At 44.7% G+C, this 25918-nt stretch overlaps 1 protein-coding gene across 1 annotated transcript in view; it reads right to left on the minus strand.

The window, feature by feature from the left end:
- Positions 1 to 25918, minus strand: part of FURIN (furin, paired basic amino acid cleaving enzyme) — a 362179-nt gene that overhangs the window by 65877 nt on the left and 270384 nt on the right. The window contains exons 7-8 of the mRNA XM_040342487.1: positions 7270 to 7358; positions 352 to 524 (exon numbers count right to left, since the gene is read on the minus strand). Coding sequence (XP_040198421.1) covers positions 352 to 524; positions 7270 to 7358 — 262 coding nt within the window. The remainder of the gene's footprint in view (positions 1 to 351; positions 525 to 7269; positions 7359 to 25918) is intronic.

Consider the following 25918-nt stretch of genomic DNA (forward strand, 5'->3'; position numbering starts at 1 on the left):
GAAGAACAATATATTCCCCGTTTGGCCTGATATTTTCAGAGCGGAAAAGTAATTGCCATTTTATGATGTGAAAAGAGTAATTAAAATGTTTTATTGACAAGTTATGATAGAGGAAGATTACATTCTGGCACGGTTGTGCTGAATGTCTCCAGCTACAGAAACAATGCCTGGAAAATGAAGCACCTGCAAGTTCTATTCACACAGTATTACAAGGGAAGAGATCACATGAATCTGATCACCTGGCTGTTTTAGAAACGTTAAACTATTACAAAATAATGGGAAAACCCTAGATGTGACATCAATGCAAAGCTTACAAAATTGACAAAAAATAAAATAAAAATTCAAGTCTACCTGAGTGACCCCTCTGACAAAAGCCTCTTCTGCTAGATGGGCTGGACCATCCACGGTCTTGCCATCATCCTCTGGTCCCCAGCTGGCACTGTAGATATGGATGTGGTTAGGATTGAGACCCAGTGATCTTGCTTCCACAGCATCAGTCACTTCACCATCTAACATTCGAACACCTGCCCAAAAGAAGAATAAAATTCTGCATCATGGAATGCGGGACTAAAGTTTTTCTTCAGTGTTACATACATGAAATATACAGATTGAAAGATGAAGATTCACATGCAAAAATTAACCAAGATAGAAACACCCCTGCTGGCATGTGAAAAAATGTTACCGTAAAAACCCAAAATAACCGATATGTGAACTGGACAATCAAGTTCAAAGAGCAGCTGAAGACAATCTAGCCAAACAGATTTTGGGGAAAAGACATTCAGCCAGGTTAGAACTAGGGTTGTCCCGATACCACTTTAAGACCGAGTACAAGTACCGATACTTTTTTTCCCAAGTACTCGCCGATACCGAATACCGATACCGAATACCGACAGCGGCACATGTGTCAGTAGTTTTTTTTTTTATCTTTAACAATTTGTTTTAAATTTTTTTAAATGTTTTAAATTTTTTTTTATTTATAATGCTTTCTTTTCTTTTTTTTAAGGGGGGGGGGGGGGGAGGGTGGACCGTGTCAGTGTGTTTTTTCTTTTATTTTCTACAATATTTTTTTTTATACTTTTTTGGTTTTTTTTTAGCCCTGTTGGGGGGCTTTGGTGAGACATCAGGGGTCTTAACAGACCTCTGACATCTCCCCTTTGAGACAGGGAAAGGGACTAAGGACACATGTTCCCCAGTCCCTTTCTCAGCAGCATCAGCTGCGCTGAAAATGAATGTAGAGAAGACAGCTTCATTCATAAACTGAAACATTGTAATCACAGTTTACAATGTTTTAGTTATGTGAATAGACAGAGTCAGTGATCACTGACTCTGTCCATTCGGAGCAGTAAGGAGCCGGATTTACCGTCTCCTACCCCGCTCTCCATCCTGACATTTCCAGGGGGTGGAGGAGGAGCACGGAAGGGGAGAGATACACGGCGGGATGCACGGCGGGATACACGGCAGGAGAGAGAAACACACGGGGGGATACACAGAGGGAGAGAGAAACACGGGGGGACACGGAGGGAGGGAGAGAGACTGCAGCAAAACAGAGGGGGGCTGGAGGACACAGGACAGTCAGCTGTGATCGTGTGTGGGGGAGTTACAAGCACCGATCACCGCTGATTTTAAAGCAGCTGAAAGCCGCGCAGGGGGGGGGGGGTGAAGAGAGAAGTGGAGAAATTACTTTTAAATCTATACAGCGCTGATCGGTGCTTGTAACTTCCCCACACACTGATCACCACTGACAGTACAAGTATTGGGTGAAGCATCGGGAGCATTTTCCTGAGTACAAGTACTCGGGCAAATGCTTGGTATCGGTCCCGATACCGATACTAGTATCGGTATCGGGACAACCCTAGTTAGAACACAAATCTGATCACTACTATCCCCCTCTAGGAAAACATCATGACCATTTGCAGCATGTGTGCTCGACTCGCTCCTCCCAGTGCCTAAACATGAACATTTGGGTAGCCTAGAGCAGTGGTCATCAACCCTGTCCTCAGGGCCCACCAACAGGCCAGGTTTGCAAGATAACAGAATCACATCACAGGTGATATCATTTGCTGCTCAGTGATTGCAGTATTCTAGTCTGCATCTCCCCAAGGTAAAACATAAAACCTGGCCTGTTAGTGGGCACTGAGAATCGGGTTAATGACCATTGGTCTAGAGTGGTCCATTTAGGACTGAAACTGTGCCAAAACCATTTTCATGATTCACAGACTACAACTGCAGGCCAGATTGAAATGTGAAACCCAACCCCCTCCCCCAGCCATAACTTTTTGACCACCCACCTAATACTCAGAAGGTCCCCCTTTTTCCCCACACAAACAGCCATGGCCCATCAGGCATGGATGCCAATAGACCTCTGATGGTAGGCTGTGGTATCTGGTACCAAGCTATCAGTAGCCAAATCTTTCAAGTCCTGTAAATTGCAAGGTGAGACCTCCATAGATCAGACCACAGATGCTGAAAAGAGGCCGCTGTCATCAGAGAATACCATTTCCATGAAGGGGTGTACTTGGTCAGCAACAATGTTTAGGCAGGTGGTATGTGTCAAGTAACATCCACATTAATGGCAGGACCCAATGTTTTCCAGCAGAACATTGCCCAAAGCTTCACACTGCCAAATTGCCTTCTTCCTACAGTGCATCCTGGTGACATCTCTTCCCCAGGTAAGCGACATACACACACCCGACCATCCATAATGTAAAATAAATATGTGATTCATCAGACCAGGCCACCTTCTTCCATAGCTTTGTGCTCCAGTTCTGATGCTCATGTGCCCATTGTAGGCGGTTTTGGCTATGGACACAGGTCCCCTGAATCAACTTCAAGGACAACATATTTACTTGCGGTCTAATATATCCCACCAAAACTTCAGATGCCATTGTACAGAGAAAATGTTATTCACTCAATCTGTCAGTGGTCAAAGTTATGGCTGATTGGTGTTTTATCTAAAACCAACCCCCCCCCCCCCATTTCAGAAAAAGCAGGAAAAAACTCTGTATCCTTTACTTCCTGTTTTTCGGGCACCACAAGAAGAGGGAAAACTCTCTAAAATTCTCAGATAGTTGTAACCAGAAAATTGCCCCCAATTGACAATTCCCTCTCGATTCCGGCTTTGGTGACAAATAAAAATCAGCGATTTTTTTCTCACTTTCAATCTTGGTGGCATTTAGCGATGAGCTCAGTCATTTTTGAATGATCTTCGGAATCCGTCTTGTTGAGGAAGGATGAGCTGTGGCGTGTTCGCAAAGTCCACGTGCAGAGCCCACCAGGAAGTCGGCCCTGCGCTTCGCTAATCACAGGCAGGGAGACATTGTCCCGCTGCTCGGCTGCAGAGATCAGGAAATGTCTCACTGCCTGTGATTAGCGTAGCACAGGGCCGACTTTCTGGCGGGGTCTGCACGTGGACTTTGCGAACACGCCAGAGCTCATCCTTATTGTTGAGCCCACCAAGAAGTGGCGGGTTGATAATCTGCAGTGGGGGACACTGCACGTCCCACAGCTGCAAGTTTACAAGAAGCATGTACAAATGCAGCTGAAGGGTGGGGAACGCCTTAGCTGCAGATGATTGGGCGTTTACAGGTGATCAATACCTGGTGGGCTCGGGCACATAGGTTTTCGAAGAGCATGCAAAAATGATTGAGCTCATCGCTAACATCAATGTTACCGGGACACTATAGAGTGAATCTCCCTAGTGGAGAACACAAAAAACAAAGATCCTGGTAGAGCAGTGGTTCACAACCTGGGGGTCAAATGATAATTTGCCAGGGGTCACCGAATCCTGGGCTATTCCTGAAGCCCGCACTGCTCTCCCAGCCTTTTTGCAGCCACCCAGCAGGGCTGTCCCTGGAGCCAGCGGCCACAAACTCAGCCTCTTCGCAGCTGCCCATTTAGTTCACAGCATGGCTGGGGGCAGAGACTAGAGGTTGGCTGACTGGTGAGGAATGTGAAGTGGGAAGGACTAGGGGAGACCCCATCTCCTGATTTCGGCATAGGTGTCACTGCTGCGAGACACCACAAAGTTGGAGACACCGTTAGTGTGATTATAGTTGCCATTAAAGTTGCCATTAAAAGGACTCAGGGAGCGCTAAATGTCTGTGGTTTAGGCACAAATTACTTGTCTTGCCTTGGGTGCTGACAACCCATGCTACAAAAATAATTTTACTGTTAGGGGTCCCACAACTTGGAAAAGTTTATCAAGGGGTCACGGGACTAGAAGGTTGAGAACCACTGTGGTAGAGGTTCCAATACTCTGCTCTATCCTCTACTTTCAACCGTTTATTTGTCTAGGTGTACTCAATGGAATTAAAACAAACAGTCACTAGGTCTTCTTTTTTTACATTTAATGTTGACAGCAAATTGGCTCAAAAAAGAAGCTCCAAAATCTGATGCAATGTGGCTTCAATTAAAAGGAAAGCTTGTGAGAGATATTTATAGGCTGCCATTGCTTACCAGTTACCTGTCTGTCGCTTTGATCTAAAAAAGCTGGCAAATTAGAAAAAGGGTATATTCTGAACATCTGATCTGCATATTTATTTCAGGTTCATTTAAAAAAAAAAAATACTTAAGCCATTGAAATAGAGTGACTTGCTGGCAACTAGCATTCTCCAAGGGAGAGGTCAGCAGCAGCCACCATACTCCTACACTACAGGTTTCCTTTAATCTCGGAAAAAGCCAATTTTCTACAGATGGGAACAACCACATTTCCTACTGATCAAAGAAACGAATATAAAAATTAAGATTACATTCAAAACGCTATAAGGATCCAACTTTTATTGATCTAATGTACACCAAGCTTTAATTGGCTGCTCTGTAGGACTAGAATTTGCACATCAGTTTTCTTTGAATGGTCATGCTGAATTTCCCAGTTTTTAACCAAAATTATACAATGATCAGTTTGCCAACAGGCCAAGAGGACTGAACTGAAGAGACATTAGACTTTTTTTTTTTTTTTTAAATAACATAAATGCAATATGTTTAAATATATCTCTTAATTTTTTTCATCTCTAAAATGCAAACTTTTTTCTAGAATTTTTAGACTTCCTGTTCTATGGTGGCTAGGTTTGTTCTGTGTGGATTTGGCCAGTAAGGTCTATCACAACACACTATGGGCCCCCTTCTTTCTCTTTGTATATGGTTGCTTGCAAGGAAGAAGTGCAGTGATTAACCCTTGAGCTGTCTGTTGCGTGGAGTATTGGGCCCATTGGAAGACATACCTTTTTGTAAACTTCAGAAGCTGTTGGATCGCTTGTAATTTAAGGGGTCGTTTGGTAAAGGTGAGCAGATTTAATGCACTTGGGTGTGGAGCAGTAGTGGCCCATCCATTAGGGGCGCTGCCCCACTAATCTACATGCAGGGTGCCATACGCATCGTTTACAATTTATTTTTCTTTTTGAGAAGCACATGATTAGAGCCAGAGGCGACAATTAGCTTTAAAAAAAGGGTGGGCTTGGGGCGCAGAGCACTGCCTTCTGAGCTCACCCAGTTGTGTGACAACAGCGAATTAATATTAGCCATTGTCTTCCTGATTCTCCTCCCGGCCAATCAGAACTTGCGTCCTGAGACCCGATTGGCCGAGAGAAGAAGCAATCTTATTGGCCACTGGCTGAGGGAAGCCACTGAGAAGGAAGCCGCCGTGAATCCTGAGAAGCAGATAGGGTAAGTGCAGGGCTGACCAACTGGCAGGTGGATGTCTCGTTTGTCTCGTCACCCCCAAAATATACAACACCAGCCGCCACTGGTGTTAAGTAAACACACTGGATTGCAGGGCGTGAAGAGCACTTTGATGAACACCTTATTTGTTGAACGATGCACAGTATTTTTGTGAGTGAAATCATTTTTAGAAATATTTTTATAATGACGACAACAGTGAGCACTAGGAATTTTCCTCCTCTTGAGCTATTGTAATTTTGGGAACAAAACGTTGAATGAGAATCCTTTTAAGATTGAATGTTGCAGAAAAAGTGGCGGAACCCCCATTTACCTCATATGTGTTGGAAATATTACTGAAGACAGCATTTTTGGAGTAGTGTGTGTTTTGGGACAATTATATGAATTCATGACCAAGTTTTAATGTATTTTTTCCTGTTTTGGCAAGTTTAAGGTAGAGGTATTTATTTTGAATGAGTTATTAATGCTGCACTGTTACTTTGCTTTTACTTTTACACTGGGAGGGGGTTGGACTTACTAAAGGCAAACAGGATGCGCACTGTGCAAGTGCAGTTGCACTCATTTTCCCCAGAGCTTAGTGAATGTGGCGAAGTTTCATTTTGTAAAGTATACCTAATCAGGTGTACAGAAAGTAAAAATAAAACTGCCTTTTGCATGCACATGATTGGATGATGGAAATCAACAGAGCTTTACCAAATTCACTAAATTCTGGGGAAAAGCGTGCAATTGCGCTTGCAAAGTGCACAGTGTATTTGGCTTTTTAATAAATCCACACCAATGGGTGTCATTGACTAAAACTGGAGACGACTTAATCTGAAGAAACTGTGCATGGCAACCAGGGATGGACTGGCCATTGGGACTACAGGGAGTTTCCCAGGGGGCCGATGGCTCAGTGAGCCGACTTCAGTGACAGCAGACTGCCGCCCCCTCGGCTTCTCTGTCTCTCCCTCCCCGCAGCGTTCACCTGGGGGGGAACAAAGAAGCAGGAGGAGGACCAGAGGAGCAGGGACGACGACAGGGGAGCATGGGGGGAGGGGACAGACAGCTGACTCAAAAGCTATGGCCTGGGAGTTTCTCACTTCTGCCTAATCTTGTCCCATAAGGGGGGCACCGAACTGATTCTTTGCCCCGGGAGAAATAATGTCTAGCTTCTCCACTGGTACTGCCTATAAGAGTACCAGTACCAGCTGTTCTACTTTAATAAAGTAGAACGGCTAGTGAAGAGGGAGAGGGGGCTTGGGTGGCCCGGGGGAGGGGGGTGCGGGAGTTGTCCAGCCGCCATGGGAGAGACCTGTCAAAGTGGGCCAGTCTGGATTAAGTCCAGGTCCCAGTCCAGCCCTGATAGCAACCAATCAGCTTCAATCTTTACCTTGTTCAGTTAGGCTTTGCAAATGAAATATACAAGCCGATTGGTTGCCATGCTACAGGTTCTATTTGCTCCAGTCTTAGTAAATTCCCTTCATAGAGTTGAGCATGTGACCATAAAAATACGACACTGCCTGCTCTGAAAACAATGGTAAGAGACTGTTGCTCGTTTCTATAAAGTAATTTCTACATCAATTGCCCCCTAAATTATATTCTGAGCGACATGCTTACCACCAATCTTGGCATTATAAGCTATTCCAACACCGCAAATCCCATTATTTGCAACTGCTGCCACCTCACCCGCACACCGCGTACCATGCCTATAAAATAAAAAAAAGGCACACAGTTTAAATCACACAAATCATACTGGAAATAAAGTTTTTGCATACTGGATTTTAAAGCAAAGCAAAATGGTTAACTGTGGATACTTCCTAACATTTCTCGAGCTCCATCTCCTAATAACAATTCACGTTTATTCTGCAGGTAAAGAAAGAAAAAAAAAAATCTATGTGCCTGCCAATGTCAATGAGAAGGGTAATTCTATACTGAGGTGTTTGTTTAAAAACTTCACATTTTATCCAAAGAAGAAACTGAAGTCTGTGTGTTCCTGGAAATGCATTTTTATTATACTTATCTATTTGCAGATGTGTGTTAGCATTGATTCACTCCGCTTGCACTCAGGCCCAATCCAATCACAGACAGGCAAGATGTCAGTTACTGCTACTGTATCACACCAAGCTGTGACCAGGACGGAGTCTCCGCAGAGTTGAATGAAGAGCTGTATTGTGCACACAGGACATAAATCTCATGTGTCTGCTCCATTTTGTACCATGGACAGGATCCACAGCTCCGAAAGACAAACAGTAAAAGTACATGAGCTTGGCAAAGGTCTATTGGCTTTCCAAGAGCCTGTCCATTTCATTAACCCCTTTTTCAGGTTCTGCTCAACTTCTCCAAGGTAGTAAGTAGTACACAGATCTAAAATTGGAATCATTGTATATTTCACACACTTGTTACTGCAATTTCTAAATGGTAATTTGTGGCCAATGACCAGTGCATCAGACTATAGGCATGATGAAAATAAATGGAGAGCACATCACTAATCACTATCAAAATCGATATTCTTATATACAGAGTATTGAGAATGAGGTTGCTCAAGGCAACAAGAACAGTTGTTCTTTTAGACACTTTTAATCAGGTTTTGTATGTCAGAGGTCAACTGGAATCTTTGATGGAGGAGGGCTCTGGTAAGAAAATAAGGTAGATAAAAATGTATCGGCAGGGTGTATTGCTAGCCACAGTATACTCTAAGCCAGGGGTCTCCAAACTTTCTAAGTAAAGGGCCAATTTACTGTCCTCCAGAGTCTACGAGGGCCAGACAGTGGTCAGTGGAAGTTGAAAAGGTCCCGACGTCAGTGGGAAAAACTTAACACCTCATTGTTTGTTTCAGTAGGAGTAATTGTGCCCTGTCATTGGGTCCCATTGTTGGTGTCATCACTGATGTCATTTTGCCCCATTGTTGGTGTCATTGAGAGAAACTGTGCCCCATTGTTGGTGTCATTGAGAGGAATTGTCCCCCATCTTGGGGAAATTGAAAGGAATTGTGCCCCATTTTTAGTGTCATTTTGAGGATTTGCGTCCCATCGTTGGTGTCATTGGGCCCCAGTGTTGGTGTCAGTAGGAGAATTTATGCCCCCTTGGTTGGTGTAATTGAGAAAAACTGTGCCCCCTTGTGTCAGTAAGAGAAATTACGCCACATTGTTGGCATCAGTGGATGAAATAGTGCCCCAAGGGCCGGATAAAACCCAAGCAAAGGGCCGCATCTGGCTCCCAGGCCACAGTTTGGAGACCACTGCTCTAAGCAAAGGATAAAAAGACAAATCGACATCTATTAAAGCAGCTGGTCCATTGCAAATAAAGGCTTGTCAATCCAGTCTATATCCTTTGCTCATGTTAGTGTAATTTTAAAATTACAATAAAAGCTGTTTTACAGTATCTCACTATTGTAAGTCTGTTCTTGCATACATGTCCATGTGGATTCTGTTCTGAGGAGATCACCTAGGGTTCTATTGTATTTGGATTATTGGCTACCGTGATTGGAGCACTAGAGTGCCATCTGACCTTCCAATACCAGGGGGTTAAAGTAGATGGTGGGATGCTCTCCTTTGGAGATTATCACCAAGTGGCCTGTTACGGTTTGATTATTTGCATGTTGGTGAATGGAGAGATATATCATTTATATTTTGGGCACTTAATTTATATGGAATTTTAATGCATGGTGTTGGAGGAAGAAAAATGCTGACTATGACCCCAAGAACATCATCCCTACAGTCAAGCACAGAGGTGCTTTGGGGCCCTTTCTTCGTCAAGTACAGGCCGACTTTGCCGCATTCGGGTGCCAATGGACGGGGCCATGTATTGTAAAACCTTGGATAAGAACCTTCTTCCCTCACCCAGAACACTGAACACGGGTCGTGGGTGGGCCTTCCAGCATGACAACTACCCCAAACAAACCGCCAAAGCAACAAAAGAGTTGCTCAAGAAGAAGCCCAATAAAGTCATGAAGTGGCCTAGCCATTCTCCAGACCTTAATCCTATAGAAAATGTATGGAGGGAGCTGAAACCAAGTTGCCAAGCCACAGCCAAGAGGCCTTAAAGGGGTTGCAAAGGAAAACCATTTCCCCCCCTAAATAGCTTCTTTTACCTTAGTGCAGTCCTCCTTCACTTATCTCATCCTTCGATTTTGCTTTTAAATGTCCTTATTTCTTCTGAGAAATCCTCACTTCTTGTTCTTCTGTCTAACTCCACACAGTAATGCAAGGCTTTCTCCCTGGTGTGGAGAACGCCTCTTGAGGGGGCGAGCAGGAGTGTCAGGACGCCCACTAACACACAGCTCCTTTCTCTATCTGCAAAATAGAGAGTGTCCTGACTTGCCTGCTCGCCCCCTCCCCCCTCAAAAGGCTTTCTCCACACCAGGGAGAAAGCCTTGCATTACGGTGTGTAGTTACAGACAGAAGAACAGGAAGTGAGGATTTCTCAGAAGAAATGAGGACATTTAAAAGCAAAATGGAAGGATGAGGTAAGTGAAGGAGGACTGCACTAAGATAAAGGAAGCTATTTATGGAAAAAAATGTTTTCCTTTACAACCCCTTTAAGGCATCTTGGCTGTGGCTTGGCAACTTGAAGTTTCAGCTCCCTCCATAAAAAAAAAAAAAAAAATTCCTTTACAACCCCTTTAAGGATTTAGAGAAGATCTGTAAAGAAGAATGGACCAAAATTCCTTCTGGATTTTTGGTTGATATTCTGTGTCTATCATTTAAAATACACCTTTGATAAAAATGACAGACCTTAATTTTTGTAAAAAAAAAAAAAAAAAATTATATATATATATATATATATATCTTGTGCTTTTTTTTATATTGCATGTATTTTAGTTGTTTGAAAGGTACAGTAGTCATTTGTGTATTGGGCACAATACAATTTTGATGATTTTTGATGCATAATCCAAACTTGAAAGGTGCTCACAAATTCCAGTTATCAACACTCTCCATTCAATGAAATGGGAATTCAATGAAATGGGCACAACTATTATGAGAATGAGAAAAACATTATATATTACCATTTTTATAGGATATACAGTATACTAATTATTGGGCATTCAATACAATCATGCAATTATATTTGAATATGAAAATAAAAAAACAGGATCAATCATTTTTTTTTTTTACATTTGGTTTATCTGCCTTCTGCTCAAACAGACCAATTCCCAGTTATGAGAAGTTTCTAAAACATGAGAACAAATTTACAGTTAATCCACTCATAGCTATAAAGTGGAGAGTGGGGTTTCAGCCCAATGTACACTAGTATAGCACAACATTAGAAATTTGGGGATTTTCTTGAGCAAGTTTACAAGCTTTGTGAGCCGGACAGCCCATTCATTTCAATGGGCTGCCCTACGCTCAACAAACATGGCAAAGTAGTTAATTTTCCTTTTTAAACTTTGCCCATTCACGCTTGCACAAGAACATGCATCTTACTTGCGATTTTTGGGGTGCCATTAACAATGGCACCAGAGGCGTGATAATTTTTTTTGTGCGTGTCATCAATGAGCGCAAATTGCGTGATTTTTCAAGAGTTGTCCCACTACACTAGTGTGAACAGGGGCTTAGTTAGCAGTTTGTGACTGACCAAGACCTGCACTGATTGGCTCCTGACATCAACAATGAAACAGATGCTGTCCATCACAAGCTCTAGATCAGTGGTCTCCAAACTGTGGCCCTTTGCTTGCCTTTATCAGGCCCTTGAGGCCCCAATCCCCCACTGATACAAGGCACTATTAATTGGGCACTATTTCTTCTACAACAATAGGGCACTATTCATCCCACTGACACCAACTGCAGGGCCCTATTCTTCCCATTGACACCAATGATGAGGCACAATTCCTTGCCCTAATACCAACAATGGGGTACTATTCCTCTCACCAACACTAATGAGGGGGCCCAATTTCTCCCAAAGACGCCAATGATCGGGCCCTATTTCTTCCTCTAATACCAAAACTCCCACTAATATCAATGATAGGGCATTCTTTACCCACATTGACACCGGGGCATTTTCTACTTCGACTGGCCACAGTTCGGCCCTCTCAAAGTGTAAAGGACAGAAAACTGTCCCTTTGCTCAGAAAGTTTGGAGACCCCTGCTCTAGATCATGGGAATCAAACTGGCAGCCCTCCAGCTGTTTTGAAACTACAAGTCCCATCATGCCTCTGCTTGTGGGAGTCATGCTTGTAACTGTCAGCCTTACAATGCCTTATGGGACTTGTAGTTTTGCAACAGCTGGAGGGCTGCCAGTTTGAGACCCCCGATCTAGATACTGTGTATAGCTGGAAACACACACCCCAAAAACAAGGAGACGTCTTTGATGGTTGTTCACTCAAAGACGTGTCTATTTCTACAATTTGATTCTACAGTAGGTGGACTTTAAATTGTTTCATTTTTTTTTTAAACAAATCCAGCTTTAAAAAAAAAAAACACAACAAACAGTAGATTTAGGTTACCGGAGTTCACAATCTACATCCGATGAGAATGATGTTAAACCTTGAAAAGAGAAGGCCAGCTTTCAGTCTCCCGACTTTAAAGATGGAAAATATGGCATACCAGCTGTGGTTACAACCTTCACCTTGACATGATTGCGGCGGCTCTCCAATCAGGAGAATTATAGCACATTAGTTTGAGCCGGACAGGCCAGATAAAATATGACAGCTAAATAGATTTTACAATAAAGCACATCATTTTAACCCTGGTGTCAAAAATCTTACAAGTCCATTTTCATGGCGGGCAGGTACTCGGTGGCACTGAATGCCATTTTCAAATCCGGCAAGCTGTAAAATATGCTGCAAACCAGTCATTTCACAATGACAGGAGCAGTCAGCATTTTTAAACCAGAACATAAAGTCAAGTGTTGTGAAAGGTATATCCTATGGGGCCACAATCATAAGAATCCTGCACACCGGCATAAAACTGCACAATGCTAGGCCCTTCTCTCCTGGGTATCATTTGTAGCTGCAAACTTCCTGCATTGTAATCGTCGTGCAAGTTTTATAAGCAGAAACGGCTTGAGAATTTTCCTATAAATCACCCTTAAAGCAGCTTATTTTCTGGACCGTGTCAGAATGGGGGAGGAAAAAAATGACTGATGGGATCCAGCTATGTCCAACGCTGTGCTAGAGAGAAGCTTGCAGTAAAATAGACGTAAAGCAAAATCACTGTCATAGTTGAGAACATTAAAAACTATTCCTGTTACATTCTTGCGGACAAATGCCATCGATCTGATTTCCTAGGACAGGCTTAAAATTTAGGAGACCTACCTTTGGAAAGGTTTTCTTCTGGCTTACAAAAAAATCTCAAAGTGAAATTCAGTAAATGGCTTAACAAGCAGGAGAAATAATGTTTAGGTGTGAATGAGCCTATTAAGAATAATAGGATTTTCATCTTGAGTATTGTCATGCTTTGGGAGTGATGAAACAAAACTCTTATGTGTGAATGGGGGCTAAATGAACAGTCAACTTGGTGGCTTTTAAAGTTACCTCTTGGTTGATAAGTTTGCCATTGCATGCTTTGTGGCCACATAGACATGCTCAGGTGTGAATGTGGGTTCAATCTGGGTCCCACTTTGTGGCTTTCTATGTAGCCTCTTGCTTGATCATTGAACGCCATCATTACCTCTAACCAATGAGCAGGGAGAGGACTAGAGGTTGAAACAATGTGTTTTTTTTCTCTGGCTGATGCCGATACTTAGAAACCGGGCAATGGCCAATATATGATGCCAGTTTTTGCGGCCGATATTTTAGGCTGATTTTTCTTTTGCCGATTGGCACAGATTGGCACTGGCAGGTGGCACAGATTGGCACTGGCACAGATTGGCACTGGCACAGATTGGCACTGACAGGTGGCACAGATTGGCACTGGCACAGATTGGCACTGGCAGGTGGCACAGATTAGCACTGGCACAGATTGGCACTGGCAGGTGGCACAGATTGGCACTGGCAGGTGGCAGAGATTGGCACTGGCAGGTGGCACAGATTGGCACTGGCAGGTGGCACAGATTGGCACTGGCAGGGGGCACTGGCAGGTGGCACAGATTGGCACAGATTGGCACTGATAGGTGGAAATGATTGCACTGGCTGGCACTGATAGGCACAGGCAGGTGGCACAGGCCCGTGGCACAGATTGGCACTGGCTGGTGGCACAGATTGGCACTGGCTGGAACTGACAGGTGGCACAAATTGGCACTGGCAGGTTTCACACTGAGCCGATATAGTGCAACTGTGTAAAACTGATATATGTAACTGAATGCAGAGAGACCAGCTGTCAAAATAATTTCGTGGTGATGTCAGGGTGGGCGTGACCAGGGTGGTTGGGACCCAAAACACCAGCCAATGATTAGGCTGCTTAAGAAATACACGTAGTGGCCCTCCTAGATCCCATCACATTGGCTTGTGTTTGATTGCTGCTGGGTCCCGCCCACCCCCGACATCAACGCTGAATTTTGACAGCTGGTCTCTCTGCATTCAGTTACATAAGTCAGTTTTACACACTCTGGCAAGCGTCAAGCGCTGCTCTGCCAATGGAGTGTGGGTAACACTTGTGGGTCGATGGGGCACTTTATGGCCTGTGTTAATCGGCCGAATTTGTATAATAATTGTCCAATGCCTAATTTCTTAAAAAAGGCCAAATATCGGCCGATATATCGGTCGACCTCTAGAGATGACTCGGCAAGCTACATCATCCTGACTAGCCAAGGTGTGCATACCACATGAGTGGTATCAATTGCCAAAATTCTACTACTACCTACAAAAATTACTGTGAAGCTGGATACTTCTAGGCTCCCTGAGTTTCTGGGACCCTGACAATACCCTTGCGGAAAAGAGGAGCATGCTGCAGCAGCAGTAAACATTCGGAGTCTAGCTACAATACAGTTCTGGTATTGCATCTGAAGTCCAAACATACTTACATGGTTGGGTTGTCTTCCCGCCGGTTTGACCCTCCACACTAGTCCCAGTTTCTCATGGTGCCCCTTGGGAAAATGAATTATCCAACCCTGTCTTACATGAATTTCAGTTCTCCCCCAATAGCTCCAACACTGACCATGGCTGTTAGCCCAACATTTTATAAAGAGTAGGCTGGGTTCTTCTGGATGATTATGACTTCGCTCAGGGCAAAGATTAAGCAGTGTATTATGGGTCGCTTCTAATTTTTGATGCAAACTTACCGTCCAGTAGAACTTGCCCTTATTACCTTACAAAAGAAGCCTTGTTTATATACTTTTGCATTTATGTTTGACCCATGTTTTTTGTCACACCTTAGGTTCAGTGAACAGTAGTCATCTAGGATCCCTATTACCACTACTTTTGCCTTATGCCGCGTACACACCACCGTTTTGTTGATGATGAGAAAAATGCAATTTTTGAAATTGGTCATTAAAAACTATCGTGTGTGGGCTCCAGAGCATTTTTCTCGACGTGAAAAATGGGCATTAAAAATTTAGAACATGCTCTAATTTTTCTCGTCGATTTTCAGATCGTCGTTTTTCACGTCGTCAAAAACGGTCGCGTGTACGCTTTAACAGCGGCAAAAAAAAAGAGATTTTTAATACAGCTTACCTGTAAAATCTTTTTCTTGGAGTACATCACGGGACACAGAGCGGCATTCATTACTATATGGGTTATATGGAGTACCTTCAGGTGTAGACACTGGCAATCTCAAACAGGAAATGCCCCTCCCTATATAACCCCCTCCCATAGGAGGAGTACCTCAGTTTTGTAGCAAGCAGTATGCCTCCCAAAATGGTCCTCAAAAAAAGAGGGGTGGGAGCTCTGTGTCCCGTGATGTACTCCAAGAAAAAGATTTTACAGGTAAGCTGTATTAAAAATCTCTTTTTCTTTATCGTACATCACGGGACACAGAGCGGCATTCATTACTATATGGGATGTCCCAAAGCAATGCTTACAATGAGGGGAGGGAGAACATCTCCAAGACAAAAGGATTTAATTTAGAGATATACTCAAATCATAATAAATCCAACTTAGTTGAGAAAAATAAAAATTTTTAAATTTAACTCGAACAAGAGGAGCCCCCGGAATCCGAGGGTCTCAAACTGCAGCCTGCAGCACTGCCTGCCCGAAGGCAGTATCAGTATTCCTTCTTACGTCCAACTTGTAGAATTTTGTAAACGTGTGGACAGAAGACCAGGTTGCCGCCTTGCAAACTTGAGCCATAGAGATCTGGTGGTGTGCTGCCCAGGAGGCGCCCATGGCTCTAGTAGAATGAGCCTTTAATGATACTGGAGGAGGCAACCCTTTCAAGCCGTAGGCCTGAGTGATTAATTGCTTAATCCACCTAGAAATGGTGGACTTTGCAGCTGCCTGCCCCTTCTTGGGCCCATCCGGTAGAATGAACAGCACATCTGTCTTCCGGATCTTCTTTGTAGCTTTAAGATAGGCCTTCATGGCCCTGACAATATCCTTGGTATGCAGCAACCCTTCCTTTCTGGAAGTAGGTTTAGGGAAGAAGGATGGTAATACCAAATCCTGGTTCAAATGAAAACTGGATATGACCTTCGGAAGGAAGGAAGGATGAGGGCGGAGAACGACCCTGTCCTTATGAAAAACAAGATATGGTTCCTTACAGGATAAGGCTGCCAGCTCCGAAACTCTTCTTGCGGAAACTATGGCAACCAAAAATACTAACTTCCTTGTCAGTAGAACCAAAGGAATATCAGCCAACGGCTCAAACGGTTGTTTCTGTAAACTTTGACAGAACAAGATTTAAATCCCACGGACAAAGCGGGGATTTAACTGGAGGTCTAATACGTAAGACCCCTTGAAGGAAGGTCTTAACCAGCGAGTGGGTGGCCAGCGGCCGCTGAAACCACACTGACAGAGCAGAAATCTGTCCTTTGATTGTGCTTAATGCCAATCCTTTATCCACTCCTAGCTGGAGAAAACTTAATACTCTATCGATGGTAAATTTGCGAGAAAGCCATCGCTTGGACTCACACCAGCCTACATAGGCCTTCCAGACCCTGTAATAAATCACCCTAGAGACCGGTTTCCTGGCTCTGATTAGGGTAGAGATTACTTTCTGAGACAGACCTCTACCCCTGAGAATCAGGGATTCAGCTTCCAGGCCGTCAAATTTAGATGCCGTAAGGCAGGGTGGAGGATCGGACCTTGCGATAGCAGGTCTGGCCGTAGAGGAAGAGTCCAAGGGTCTCCCACTACCATCCTTAAGATTAGTGAGTACCATGCCCTTCTGGGCCATGCTGGAGCTACCAGGATGACTGGTATGTGCTCCACCCGGATCCTGCGCAGCAGGCGGGGTAGTAACTGGAGCGGGGGAAACGCATAAAGAAGTTTGAACTGATGCCAAGGGCAAACCAACGCATCGGTTCCGCAGGCCATCGGATCCCTTGAGCGGGACATGAACCTGTCTAGTTTCTTGTTGAGTCTCGATGCCATGATATCCACGTCCGGCACTCCCCATCTTTGGCAGAGTGCTTGAAAGACTAGTGGATGCAGAGACCATTCCCCCGGCCATAGAGTCTGGCGGCTTAAGAAGTCCGCCTGAAAGTTGTCCACTCCTGGAATGAATATTGCCGATATGCAGGGCACATGAGCCTCTGCCCATAGAAGAATCAAGCTCACCTCTCTCTGAGCGGTTTGACTCCTGGTTCCCCCTTGGTGATTTATGTGTGCCACGGCCGTGGCATTGTCTGATTGAATTCTCACCGGGAACCCCTGCAATCGGACGTCCAAGCCCTGAGGGCTAGTCGAGCAGCTCTGAGCTCCAAGATGTTGATGGGCAACTGCTTCTCTGGCTTTGCCCAAGTACCTTGGCGAGTGCAACCATCCAAAATTGCTCCCCAGCCCGTCAGGCTGGCGTCTGTGGTCACTATCTTCCAAGCCACTGGGCTGAAAGACCTCCCCTTCAGTAGATTCTGAGGGTCTAACCACCAACACAGACTTTGTCGGACTCTTGATGAGAGCGGCAACGGGATATCCAAGGCCTGTGGCCTTCTGCTCCATGCTGACAGGATGGCTGCCTGTAGGATGCGAGTGTGGCTCTGGGCGTATGGTACCGCCTCGAATGTGGCCACCATCTTGCCTAGTAACCTCATACATAGGCGAATAGTCGGTTCTTTCTTGCTTAGAACCAGTAGGATTAATTCCTTGATGGCTTTTACCTTCCTCAGAGGTAGGAACACTTCTTGTTGTTCTGTGTCTAATCTCATGCCGAGATATTCCAACTGCTTTGTGGGCTGGAAAGCTGACTTTTCTCGATTTAGGACCCAGCCGAACCTCTCGAGGTATTGGACCGTGAGGGCCACTGCTCGCTCCAAGCCGGGAGACGAGTGATCTATGACTAGGAGGTCGTCCAGGTATGCTAGGATCGTGACCCCTTGGATCCTTAGTTTGGCTAGGATTGGAGCTAGGACCTTCGTGAACACCCGGGGGGCCGTAGCCAACCCGAAGGGAAGCGCCACGAATTGGAAGTGACGCGAAGCCACCATGAAGCGTAGATATCTTTGATGTGGCTGATAAATTGGAACATGAAGGTAGGCATCCTTTATGTCTATGGACGCCATGAAGTCGTCCTTCTGGAGTGTGGCAGCTGCTGACCGCACGGATTCCATCCGAAATGAGCGGATCTTTAGATATGCATTTACCATCTTTAGGTCCAAAATTGGCCTGACATCTCCATTGGATTTTGGGATGATGAATAGGTTGGAGTAGAAACCCAGCCCCTGTTCCAGGACTGGTACCTCTACTATTACTTCCTGGGAAAGTAGATGATCTAATGCCGATCTTAATGCGGCTCCCTTTTCCGGATCGTTTGGAATCCTCGACTTCTTGAAATGAGGAGGAGGAAACCTTAGGAAATCTAATTTGTAGCCTGTGGCCACGGAAGACCGTACCCACTCGTCGGGAATGCTGGCTTCCCAAATCTCTGAAAAGAGTCGCAGCCTTCCCCCCACCTTCGTGGGTGGGGGCGCCCCTTCATAAGGTTGGCTTGGGGGCTGGTTTTGCTGGTTTGCGAAACCACTGCCTTTTGCCTCTAACAGCCTGTCCTTGTGATCTGCTGTTGAAGCCGAAGTTTGCTTTTGCAGGAGGCCGTCGATACTGCTTGGCATTAGAGGGCCCCTGCCCAGGGGAATACTGTCGTTTAAACGCAGGTCCCTGAACCTTCTTCTTAGTTGGCAAGAGAGTACTCTTGCCGTTTGAAATGGTCTGAATGTATTTATCTAGGTCTTCTCCGAAGAGTCGTCCTCCATGGAAGGGGAACCCTACCAGGAGCTTCTTGCATGGGGGCTCAGCCTCCCAGCTTTTTAACCATAAGAGTCTTCTCATATGGATAAGGGATAACGATAAACGTGACGCTTGCTGGATAGAATCCTTGATTGCGTCTACCGTAAAACATATGGCCTTAGGGACATCCGAAAATTTTTCTGCCTGCTGGGCCGGAATAAGTTTAAGCATCTGCTTAAATTGATCCGATAATGCTTGAGCGACCCCAATCGCAGCCACAGCTGGCTGTACTACTGCCCCTGCAGTAGTGAAGGAGTTCTTAAGTAGTGCTTCCAAGCGCTTATCAACTGGATCCTTGAACACCTGTATGTTTTCTACAGGGCATGTTAACGATCTGTTAACACATGAGATGGCTGCGTCCACTGCAGGAGTAGCCCATCTTTTGGAAAATTTTTCTTCCATAGGATATAGGACAGAGAACCTTTTAGGTGGTAAGAAGATCTTATCTGGCTTGTTCCAATCTTGGAACAAAATTCCCTCTAATAGAGGATGGATCGGAAACACAGCATTGCTTTGAGGCGCCCTCAGTGAGCCCAAAGCTGAAACCGTCGATACCTGGAGATCTGGTACTGGCAAGTTGAATGTCCTATGGACCAAGTCCGACAATCCTTGAATCCACCAGCTCTCCCTCAGGGAGACTGCCCCAGACTCCTCTGTATCCGGGTCTTCGATCCCTGAACCTACTTGGTCCGTGTCCAAGAGGTCGTCCAATTCCCCTGAGGAAAGGACCTCCTCTTCTGAGGGTCCGCGCTCGGGCGACGGAGATCTATTCCGCTTACTGCCCCGCATAGCTGCGGATATCATTTTTTTCCCATGCTTTTCTCATCTCTTTTAAAGAGGTGAGTAATACCTCCTCCGTGACCATCTTAGGGTTGGACTGACCCGCGTCAGCTCCAGCCCCAGATCCCGATGGCCCCAAGGCTCCCTGTAGGGAAAACAGCGGCATACCATGGTACAATACCGAGGTACACCTGCTACCTATTGGTATTTGGAACTATAAAAGTTAATTGTCCAAACACCTGTTTGGGGGATAAAAAAATGCTTCCTCTCCCCTAGATGACTTTTTTTTTTTTTTTTTTTTTTTTCGTTTTTGTTTCAAATCCAGGAAAGAAAAAACATTCTGTCCCCCTGAGTAGTATTGCAAAGAAAAACTATGAGATGGAAAAGAAACAGCCTATTTCTAGGCTTGACAAAACAGTCCTCTGAAGACTGCAATATCCTTTCTGGCCACTGTGTGTCCTCGGCGCCCCGTGCTGCCGCTCTGGTCTTTCTCCTCAGTTCCAAAGTATTGATGGAACAAACAAGGAAGGGCCGCCCCTTCCTTTAAGCCACTGACCCGCCCTTCCCCCCCAGCAACCTCAAACAGGAAATGCCCCTCCCGACAGGGGGAGGGGGGGGGGGATTTTGGGAGGAAGGGACCTCTCTGTTCCAGCAAACTGCGGCCTGCAGCCTGGAACCATGAGGAGGCCAGCGTTTTGCCTGCTTGCAGGCTCTGAGGAGGAAGACTGAATGGAGCATCGCCTGGAGGCCTGCAGGTAAGCAAAGCTCTCTGACACACACATATATTTTTATATAACACAGGCCCCACTCAATGCTTTTCCAACACTACAAGGGAGGTCACATCTTATGGGGAATAATACATAGAGAGCCATCCTATCTTTATGATATGTGACTAGTTTGCCAGATGCAGTGCATAACTTTAGGCATGTCCCCTGTGACCCCCCAGAAAAAAACCTGCTAAGAACCAAGTTCCGCAAGTTTTCCCCTCACTTACCTGCTCCATGCCGCAGGACTTTGCCAAGCAAGAGGCCCAATCTTCCCCCATCTCCGTGGGGATGTCTAGACCTTCAGGCCCTGGGTTCCTATGAAGGATCCACTGTCCTGGGCCCATATAGCACCCTGGCAACAGAAAACTTTAGGTACCCAAAGGTTTCTAAGTTCTGGGCCCAGGGTCCAGCTCTCTAAAAAGAAAAGCATTATGGGCTATACCCCAAGGGTTTGGGGTCCGGTTACTGACCACTTTAGCGCTGAGGCTTTTTTGGACAGAACCGGTAGCTCACCTAATCCCAAGGATGCAGAGGCAAGCTAAACCATGACTAACACCTAAGACACTGGCGTAAAAACTGAGGTACTCCTCCTATGGGAGGGGGTTATATAGGGAGGGGCATTTCCTGTTTGAGATTGCCAGTGTCTACACCTGAAGGTACTCCATATAACCCATATAGTAATGAATGCCGCTCTGTGTCCCGTGATGTACGATAAAGAAACATGCATGCTCAGAAGCAACTTATGAGACGGGAGCACTCGTTCTGGTAAAACTAGCGTTTGTAATGGAGAGCAGGAAGACTGAAAAGCACGAATCGTCTCTCATCAAACTTTTACCAACATGAAATCTTCAGCCCAAAGGGTGGCGCCATCCGAATGGAACTTCCCCTTTATAGTGCCGTCGTACCTGTTGTACGTCACCGCGCTTTGCTCGAGCAGTTTTTTCCCCAATCGTGTGTATGCAAGGCAGCCTTGACAAGAATCACGTCGATAAAAACATTGTTTTTTCCATGACATTAAAAATGGTCGTGTGTACGGGGCATTACAATGTACCCAACTACTACAGTTCTTGTGTAGAGACACCACAGCTCGTACCTGCAGTAGGAACAGCTCCCATGTTCAAAGTGGGAAAATTCAGGGGGGGGGGGGAATGTCCTAGCTATGAAGAGACTTGAAGATAGAAAAATACCTGACAAAATTGTTAATCAAAAGCTTTTATCTAAAGCTGCATAATTTTTCTGATATAATTAATAAATAATCAGACTACAGTGCATGGCAAAAAGCATTTTAACATTTTCTTTTTTCCTTCAATGATCAGTTTGCATCAATCTGAGCAATGTAATGGAAGTCTTGAGAGCAGGCATAAGATATAAAATTGGATGGCAAGTTCATTAGGCCAGGGAAGCAATGTTCCTTGCACGCTTCACTTCCTGTAAAGGCCTCTGGTCAGGAAGCACTCGAGAACTGGAGAAAATGATTGAAAATTGTATTGTGTGCCGTTATAAAAAATGGCTGCATTTCTAGTTATCTTGAATTTTACACTGGATGCACAATGTGAAAGCAGGTTTCTAAATAAAAGGTTAATTTGTGCTGAATTGTGTAAAATGATATTGTATAAAGGTTTTAAAATTAGTCTTATATGTAATAAGATAGTATTAGTGTTACAGGCAAGGTTGAAGCCATACATAATCAAAACCTATGCATAGCAATAAAAACAACTCTTTGATTTACTAAAACTGGAGAGTGCAAAATCTGGTGCAGCTGTTCATAGAAACGAATCGACTTAACTTCAGCTTGTTCAATTAAGCTTTGACAAAAAAAAAAAAAAAAAAGTTTTGAAGCAAATTTGTTTCCATGCACAGCTGCACTAATTTCTGCACTCTCCAGTTTTAGTAAATCAACCCCCTATACTTTATATAGTCAAACTTTGTACTATTGCCCCTCTTTTTAGTAGGATATACAGACCTCTATAAATGTACTATTTTACCTTCAAGTGGTATCTGTGCAGTAGATTTACACAGGGCAGCCCTCTTCTCAGGTCCCTCTTCTCTGCTCCTGGCCTCTCCCTCCTGTTGGGTGCCCCCACAGCAAGAAGTTTGCTATGGGGGCACCCAAGCCGAGCTGCAGCTCTGTGTGTCCATTTAGACTCGGAGCTGTGGTTCGGCCCGCCCCTCTCTCTCCTGATTGGCCAACTGACTTTGATCGACTGCACCGCTGCTGTGTCTCAGCCAATCAGAAGGGAGAGTGCCGGACAGCCAAATGAACGTGTAGACATCGCTGGATAGAGATGGGCTCAGGCAAGTATTAAGGGGGCTGTTGCACACATAGAAGCCTTTTTATCTTAATGTAAGGAATGCATTAAGATAAAAAAAAACTTCTACCTTTATAACCCCTTTAAAAAGGATCTTCCATCAGATGTGCCAAAATGTTAAAGTCAGCAGCTACAAAAACTGTAGCTGCTGAGATTTTAGAAACAGACACTGACTTATCCAAGGATAGAGTGCCGTCTTTACCTGGACCAATTCATCGGCCTTTGGGTCCCTGGTGCGAACTTCGCTTAATCCACTCCTCACCCCCTTACATGCCACAGTTGGCATGTGAGTGAGTGAGTGAGGAACTTGTATAGCGCAACACATGCGAACTGAATCGCCTCTGGGCGCTTAGTATCCTTTCCCTACTGTAATTTTTTGGGGGGGGAATGGGGGCTTCAATAGAAGTTGGACTTCCTGTCCCACTTCCTCCTTCCGCCCAGGGGACCACTAAGGCGATACATCCTATCACCTTTTGGCAGCCCCTCCCTGTAGGCGATCGCCTGGGACACCCGACAGGTCCCAGGCGTCGCCTGTCCATTTAGGGAGCGCTGCGCCCTTCGCGCATGCGCAGTGAGTGCCCGGCTGTGAAGCTGAAAGCTGTCATGGCCGTGTGCCCACCGTTACAATGGAGGCACCGGCAGAGAAGGGTGGAGAGGAGCGAAGCTCCGGATGGAGCGTTGCTGGACCGTGGAACAGGTAAGTGTATGTTTATTTTAAAGCCAGCAGCTACACTTTTTGTAGCTGCTGACTTTTACTAAACATAAAAAATGGCTGGAACTCCCCTTTAAAGGAGATGTTACATTATTTCTTTTCCCCACGGAATTGGAGTTATCCTTTTAAGCACAGAGGTAGTTATTTACTTGTATTTTTTTTGTAGTATTACAAGTGGCTTGGGCTTATGAAGTATCGTGACCAATTCTATTTTTCACACGGTAGAAGCAGCTGTCTTTCTTGCTGTGATCTTACATCACTTCAGTCATAAAATGCTGGGATGGGTTTAAAAGATGGCCTCCAAATGCATTCTTTTATATCTTCTTAATTGCTGTACTTCATCCCTGATCAACATGAATCTTATTTGCAGCACATCTCCAGCTTGCATACTTAAGCACTAATTGACTTGAACTGAGGATAATGGAGGCAGGGTTGGACGGTGTGAAACACCTGGCTGGGTGCATCTCCGATCACTTTCGCTGTCTAACTGTTTAATGAGCTGTGTGCTGAAGTTTAGGTTTGAAGATGTGGATGTAAACCATATGGGAGTTTTTTTTCCTACCCATTTTCGTAATATAGTACAGACAAATGAGTGGCTGCCAACTGCCCAATATGGTTTTGTTGATTTGATAACATTTTCATTAGAGATGTACTTTCAATTATTGTTGGCTTGTGTGATTGGTGGCTGCTAGCAGTCCCTAACTTCTGGTTTGGAGGACATGTACTTTTAATTGTGGAAAAATGGATATTACCGCGCTTATCAAAGGAGGGGAAACAGAGAGGGGAAGAAAGGGGGAGGGGAAATGAAAGTGATGAGAAGTGGAGGTACAGCTGCGGCACTGGAAGGTGTATCAAACCATAAGCAATTGAAAATGGGGAGGGTAGTGCTGCGCTAATCAGTGGTGAATGGATAAGTGAATAAACAGGTGGGGGAGGGGAATGAAAGTAGGTGTAATTGAAATGAGGAGCAATATAGCCCAAATGGCATCAGCATAAAAATAAATATAAATGATCAGTGAACAATAACAGTAATGGTGCAAATCATATAACTACACAGGTTCCTCTTAATGTGATGAAATACACTATAAGTAATGGTGCAAAAAAAAAAAAAAAATCCCAGGTAACTGTGCTAAGTGACACTCCTATACTGGTGATAAACAGTCCATCAACAGAGTTTGAAAAATATTAGCAAAAAATATAAGTAAAATTTCAAAAGTCCAAGAAAGCAAAAGTGCAAGTGTAGGTCCGCAATATGGAGTGAGAGGAAAATGGGTATCCAGTGATCCTTTTAGGGTAAGTAAGGATGTCCCCTTACCTTACTGCTGTAAGGTAACAGCATATAGATCCAACCACATTAGATGGTTCACTCGATGGGCTCTGATCCAACAACGGCAGGTCCTCCTTGGAGTTCTCGTCCCAGATTGGTCAGTTTCTCGCCCCAAAGAAATAAAGCATCGATGGTGTGATACCGTTTTAAAAATTTTAATTCTCAAAGAAAATAGACAGGGGTACTCACATAATCCAAAATACAATTGAGCATGTAAAAAAGAGGGGCAATCTGTCGCCAACGTCACCTCCGATACCTCTCAGTGGACTCATGCGCATTCGTCACTATCATGTGACTTCCTCAGGAGTAGTGAGAGGCATAAATGGGATCCTTTTTATAAGGTGACTTGTTTAGTAGGCTGTGAGTGGACTCAGCTGTTTGCCATGTAAAAAAATAATTTTTTTTTTGCACCATTACTTATAGTGTATTTCATCACATTAAGAGGAACCTGTGTAGTTATATGATTTGCACCATTACTGTTATTGTTCACTGATCATTTATATTTATTTTTATGCTGATGCCATTTGGGCTATATTGCTCCTCATTTCAATTACACCTACTTTCATTCCCCTCCCCCACCTGTTTATTCACTTATCCATTCACCACTGATTAGCGCAGCACTACCCTCCCCATTTTCATGTACTTTTAATTGTCCCTGGTTTTCTGTACCGACATGTGCATCAAACATAACAAAAAGAAAAGCTGCATCATTTCTATTCGAATATACTCAGTGGACCAGGGTGTAGGCAGGTGCAGTCTACTTTCTGAATTGCAGGAGGTACACGACCGCAGTGACACTGCAGGGGAAGTCAAGAGGAACATAGTTTCTCTATGGTTTCCTGGCTCACTGGGAAGCTATTCAATTGGATGCTGTCATCCCATGTGACCCTGGCGGCACTCTTGGGTCAGACAGAGCCCATCTAAGGCCCTGGCACACATTATGTGTGTGGGTGGTGTAGGGATAGATCACCCATCTAACAGGGACAGGATTGGTGGTAGAGTGAGGTTCCAGAAGAGTAGAGAAAGAGCAGGGACACACTGTTCTTCCTGGAAGACTACCCGTTTGAGCACAGACCGGCCAGACTACATTCTATCCCTCGAGACAGACACTGTCGGAGT

Source organism: Rana temporaria, chromosome 3 (assembly GCF_905171775.1).
Source record: "Rana temporaria chromosome 3, aRanTem1.1, whole genome shotgun sequence".
Lineage (NCBI taxonomy): Eukaryota > Metazoa > Chordata > Amphibia > Anura > Ranidae > Rana > Rana temporaria.